Source organism: Hyalella azteca, unplaced genomic scaffold (assembly GCF_000764305.2).
Source record: "Hyalella azteca isolate HAZT.00-mixed unplaced genomic scaffold, Hazt_2.0.2 contig6926, whole genome shotgun sequence".
In the NCBI taxonomy this organism is placed as follows: Eukaryota; Metazoa; Arthropoda; class Malacostraca; order Amphipoda; family Hyalellidae; genus Hyalella; species Hyalella azteca.
In genome coordinates, this window is record NW_025937066.1 from 127,098 (window position 1) to 133,227 (window position 6,130).

The 6,130-nt window shown below is 38.1% G+C and overlaps 1 protein-coding gene across 2 annotated transcripts; it reads right to left on the reverse strand.

Annotated features, from left to right (window-relative positions):
* Positions 1 to 204: 204 nt before the first annotated feature.
* LOC108680226 lies at positions 205 to 4,717 on the reverse strand. 2 transcript variants are annotated; one of them, XM_018169011.2, is made up of 6 exons: positions 4,489 to 4,717; positions 3,515 to 3,687; positions 3,042 to 3,239; positions 1,916 to 2,313; positions 1,418 to 1,549; positions 205 to 729 (listed from the first exon to the last, which is right to left on the reverse strand). In XM_018169011.2, the coding sequence occupies exons 2-6, from the start codon at positions 3,633 to 3,635 to the stop codon at positions 670 to 672; spliced, it is 909 nt and encodes a 302-aa protein (XP_018024500.1). In that variant the 5' UTR covers positions 3,636 to 3,687; positions 4,489 to 4,717; the 3' UTR covers positions 205 to 669. The 2 variants fall into 2 exon arrangements, with proteins under 2 accessions (XP_018024500.1, XP_018024501.1); XM_018169012.2 differs by having other exon boundaries at positions 205 to 726; positions 4,489 to 4,714.
* Between the last annotated feature and the right edge of the window lie 1,413 nt (positions 4,718 to 6,130).

The window sequence follows — 6,130 nt, forward strand, 5'->3', positions numbered from 1 at the left end:
CTAATCAAGCGAATTCTAGTGACTATACGAGTGAAGGAAACTTTAGAATTTTTTGCTGCCTTCGTACAATCTGCTTGCTCTGTCCCGCAATATGTATTTTTTCACTTTCTTCTATAAATAAAATTTCACTGTGGAGTTTGGGGCTAATGAAGCAAATGTAAACAGAGCGAATACTGTGAACATGATTAGCAATAAAAGATTAAATTGCAGGGAACTTGTTTACTAAAAGTTAAAGCAACACGTCACTTAAATTTATTCTATCAAATTTATAATAAGATTATCTGATGTAAAATATAATTAGAAATTTCTTTTTTTTAATAGTGAGTCGCATTACGATGGGAAAATCGCATAATTTTTGCGGATTATACTGCTATAGATATCAATAATTAAAGCTTGCACATCAAATGGAAGTGATCTGAAAATTTCTGAAGTGATTTAGAGAAAATACTATGTATTAATCTATGTATTGTTTGAGTAGCCGGTAACGGGTTAATATCGCCACATGGAAGTGGTGCTCTTCAGATGTCAACCACAGAGCCTCCTCCGCAGTGGTTTCCTAAAAGTCGTTTGGCGTTGAAATTACGTCGATTGAATCATGTGTTTCAACGAAATCAATTCATAATCAACGTTGTTTCAACGGCATTTGCTCCGGGGAACTCGCTTCGTTGGTCACGGCATCTTCGCCCCGACGCATGCCGTGGCCCAGCACTTCATGTAATCGGTGAGCTGCTCATAGATCAAGATAATCACGATTATAACAAACGATAATCTCCATCACAGAATTTACTCTGAAATTGAAACGACATGCAACTCTGCAAAGAACTCTGTTTGATCAAAGTTTTTGTTGATTAAAAGATCTAGCAGATTTTGATCACCCACTAACAATTTGCATTAAACTTCAGAAGGAGCAGACTGAGTAGTTCGAATAGTTTCACTCGTGATAAATTAATATACATTTTGGCCCAATTATATGAATAATCTCCGTCGTGCTGAGAGTTCTATGAAAAAACTAGTGACTTGTAAATTTTATCAGCCTTGCCTCATTTAATTTGATTTTCTGTAAATTTATGAACCAAAATCGAAATTTACGACCACAATTTTCCACTAATACACTATGCCTTTGCCTACACTTTACACATAATTATACGCTTAAATTACATTCTACGAAAGATGCATCCTACCTCACATTTCCAATATTAATGAAACGTCGACGAATGAAACAAATTGCGTATACAATTAATTCCGTTGCGCACTCAATATTACATACTAAAGGATCAAATGATTGGTTGGATCGCCATTTTCTTGGTTTTTAAATTCCTCAAAAGCTAATTACGTTAGGGACAGCAACCGCCGCGCATGACAAATAAAATTCATCGAAATTCCAACAGAAACTCATTACGCACTGAAAATTACTTACGTTTGGGACAGACGCGGCCTCGCAGGTGCCCATAGCGTCCTTCACAGCAGTGGCCACCACAGGCTCGGTGATGAAGGCCACGGTGGCCAAGGTTTGGAAGGCCGTGCGATTCACTTGACCGTCTGGCAAAACCTGACAAAACATTTTGGCAATAATCAATGAACGGTCAAAAGTAAGCTGAAACGTAGTAGGTACATGATAAAAACAGACTGGTAAAAAAGTTTGTATGTTAAGTCATTTTAGTCGTGGCTTGAATAGAGGTTGACCTAAAATTTAACTAATAATTAGTAGATAAATAAATTAGTTTATTTACACTTTAAGGTTACTATACGAAGCGTTAATTGTAATGATATGGATATCCCAGTGTTTGACTATCACAACACATATGCATTATGTGATTATTATTCAGAATATCTTAGTAGAAATAATCGTAGGCAATGATCTGCAGCAGTTGACATCTGCCCACATAAGAGGGTGTACCATTTCATTTATATTTACCAGTCCTTCCTCCTTCAGGACGCAGAGTGTGTAGTTCTGCAGGGCGGCCGGGTCTTCAGTTTCCAGGTTTTCGAGGAACTCAGCGACGCTTCCCCAAGATCGCTTGCCGTTGGGTCCGCCCCGGGGTCCCGGACGTCGACCGTGACGTGTGTCTCGAGCGCGGCGGAAGACGGAGGGCGCTAGAGAGAGACCAGGCACGAGATCGCGAGGGTAGGAAACACCTTCGAGTGCTCGTTTAGGACGAAACCTGATCGAGGACACTAGAGAGGGTAAACTGAGATCGGTACTCTGTAAGGGGGAAACGTTTTCGGCTGTTCGTCGAGGACGCGGGCCACGAGGAGGGAAAAATGACCTCGGCCCATGACGGAAAGATAAGTCGCATGTTACATTCGAGCCAGCTGAAAAAAAAATTGTAGAAATACGTCACAATCAAGATGGACTGTTTTTACATAACTTGAAATATCGATTAAATGCCCATTTCACTTAATTTTTTAATGCTAGGCATAAACATCCGGTCTCTGCTGAACCATCTATGTGATTAGCGAGTAAATTAAAAAATATTTATAGAATAGATTTTTTTGATAAACTTATTTAAATAAAAGTTTGTTTCTAATGAAATTTTGGAAGATTGTTGAAGACATGAATACCACCACTGCACAAGCATATTCAATATTCAAAATAAACATTCAGTTTCAATATTCAAATAAACATTCAGTAATGCTCACATTAACGGCTATCATTTTCAATGTCACAGACATACAGACAACCAAAAATAAGGATTAAATTCAATAAAGTCTCAGTAAGCTGAAGAACAAGGTTATTATCTTTCATCTAACTCAGGTTCAATGGCCTCTTTGTTAGCTGAAGAACGAGCTTCTGAGCCCTCAACTTGTGAGGATTCACAACTTTTAAAGTGTTCACAACTCACTGCCGGTTCAACCCTCTGAGGGTTCACGTCACACGGAGGTTTCCAGCTAATTGTGGGTCCAGCGGTTTCACAACTTCCTGCCGGTTTAAAACTCTGAGGGTTCACAACTTCCTGCCGGTTTAAAACTCTGAGGTTTCATAACTTCCTGCCGGTTTACAACTCTGAGGGTTTACAACTTCCTGCCGGTTCTCAACTCACTGAGAGAGCTCCAAGTGACGTTCAAGTTAGCTGCCAGGGCGCACGTGTCGAAGTTCTGGCGCCTGTCGTTGCATCGGTCGACCAGAGAATCAGACTCGTTCCGTTCGAGCGACTGGACGAAAGCCTGCGCTTGTCTCAGCTGCCAGAAGCAGCGCTTTGCTGTCGCATTGCATGTGGTGTTGGTCGAGCACATGTCGGCTGCTCAAATGAAAGAGTCTTATTTTTTTGAGTGTACAAGGGAACACTATTGTCACCTGACAAACACTGGTCGATAAAATGTACTCTAATGAATTTTTTTATTGTGGGTTTAGAATTTTTTACATCACGCAGGTGTTAATTTTGTAGAGCATTACGAAATAGTTATTCAAAAATGAATAACACTTAAATTTTAAAGTTGTTTAATATTTATTCAAATTGAGTTCAATAAGACATTCATAAAATAAACATGAAACAATTAAGGTTTTAATACTCACATGCCCATTTATCAGACTCGGAATTGTCGAAGACGTTAGTGTTGACCCACGAGGCTGCCACGGCTGCCATCATGGCGCTCGCCGCCACGAGCCCAATACTCGCATGCCACACGCGTGCCATTATTGCCACGGAAGACCGTCACGCGTCCACGGTTCAAAGTGAATTTCTGTGTCTAGATTACAGAAAAAAATTAGGTCGGGTTGATCCAACTTCTATCAAAGAATTTAAAAGTAAACAAAAATCCATTGAAGACATGGTGAATTTACTTGACGTTTTCTAGGTCTTCTAATTTTTGGCGAACTTGTAGATCACGCAGACTAATGTTATAAGTACATCTATTATCTTACATACATTTATCAAGTTTTCGTATGCGTGGCTGAGGCCAGGGGCACCGCAATGATATTGGGGCTGTTGGGGACGCTTATTCCCGATGCTTTTAGTTTTGGGATATCACCTGAACCTTAAAGTTACACATTGTGATAGAATAGAAAAAGATTGTTTCAAAAAATTGAAATTTGATTACGAAATCGGTAATTATAAATTCAAAGTAAACGACGCGGAATACTTTTGTCCGATTTATGAAACGAAAGAAGACGGGAGTCCTACCTTTTACATGAAATGTGAGTTTGAAAAGGAAGCTATTCAATTATAATACATAATATAATACATATCAATAAATACATATAATACATATCTTTTTAAGTATAATACATAGGCTTCTTTATTTTAAACTGTGTATTAGGAATTACGGGAATGACATTATTTGGGATAAAGGGATTCCAAAAAGGGAGGAATTACCAAAGCAGGGTTACGCCGTCAACCCGCTAGTTTTAAACAGAGAGGGCCTCAGTTGCGTTAGATTTAATTCTTAATTTGTAAACGATGATTAGCGCTTGATCAGAAAATTTTTTATTGGCTGGTGTTAGGTATAAATCAAATTTTAACGGTAATGATTTAAATTATTAAAGCTTACCTGCTTAGAAATTTCTCACGTGCTTAGGACTGTCCAATCGGTATTTATTTTTGTAATCAACTGTCAAGATTCAAAAAAAAATCTGCTGAATGGAAATATAATGTCAACGCAGAGTTCAAACGCTATGGTTTTAGATTACAACGGTTCTACCATAGAATTATTCACGGTTATTAAATATTGGCATTAAAAACTGAGGAGGTTATTGATCAGTGAGTATTAAGAAGGGAAAAAAGTGTGCAATTCAAAGTTATGTCATGAAACTTTTCTGCTCTCGCGATTTTCTACTCTTTTGCGATATAACTCAGAACTTTCCGAATCAATAATTACTTCGCATTACTTATACTATTCGCCGTGCAATATATTATTGCACTGTATTACATTCAATTAATATTGTTTCTCAATATAAAATTTGTTCAAATTTGTCGTTACGATAATGACAAGACCAGAGAACTTCTACTCTTTCAAATTGATTTGATCTTCAAATTTATTAATTACAACAAATTTAATTTTATTTATAGAGAATATTATTTTTGTATAACACAATCTCTGTGCATTGATTTTTAATAATAATAATTACTATTATTTCGCAATCAAAATGAGTGATATGATTCGGCCAGACCTACACTCCGCAATAGAGCTGTCGCTGAAGTCCCTCATTATTTATAGCGGTCTGAAACAATGGAGCATAAATTACGACCGGAAATGCTGCCTCATTAGACGATATCTTATTCAAGATCAGGCGTCACTGGACTCGCATCATGCAGCGTGCGTGCTGTTCATTTTTATCTCCCACGCAATTGAATGAAAAACTGCACTCAGAGAAGTGAGTGGGTCACATGGTCAAACTAGAAACACTTTCTTACTCACAGCACAACCATAGAGCGGAAGTATCCGCCTGACCAAACAGGGTTAGGATTACCAACACAAGCGCAAAAAAAAGGCATCACCATTGCCCATTGGGACAAAGTCTCGCTCATTTATCTGTGCGTGCGGCTTTATTCAGTTACAATTTCACTCCAATTCTCCAAACGTACGTACGTCGAGATGTTCAGTCTTCGTGCGGCCGTTAAAGGATTATTTAATGAGACGTATTCGTTACCGTTAAATAATTGACATGTAAAAATTAGAAGTAAGTAAAATAACCGTAAATAGTTACGTTGAATTAAAATAATTTATCGGTAGTGATAGAACGTAGGCGTGCCATGTGACACTCGTCGTAATGGCATGCAATAACGCATCAGCAACGTGGATCTGCACCATAGTGACGCGGTGTACCGCCAAATTAAATAAAAATAAAGTATTTAAAAATACGAAAAGATAGTTAAATATAGTGTTTTCACTCGGAACAATGACGAAGTTCCCGCTGAACTCTGGACAATAGTGCGAGAGCAGCGACTTGTCGAGTCCCACGAGTACAATATCATGGTTGCCAGCAATATCATTCATAGGCAGAATAAAATTTGAACTAGATCAGGAAATTAAAATGAACCGGTTTCTAATCTCCTGATTTGCTTCAAAATTTTGTTCAATTGCTTCAATTTTTCTCAAGTTGATGCTGAAGTCATAAAATGGTAATGTTGAAGTTGATGAACAGTGCGTGCAGCAACGTGCGCAGTTTTTCCGCCATCTGATTCCGTAGAAA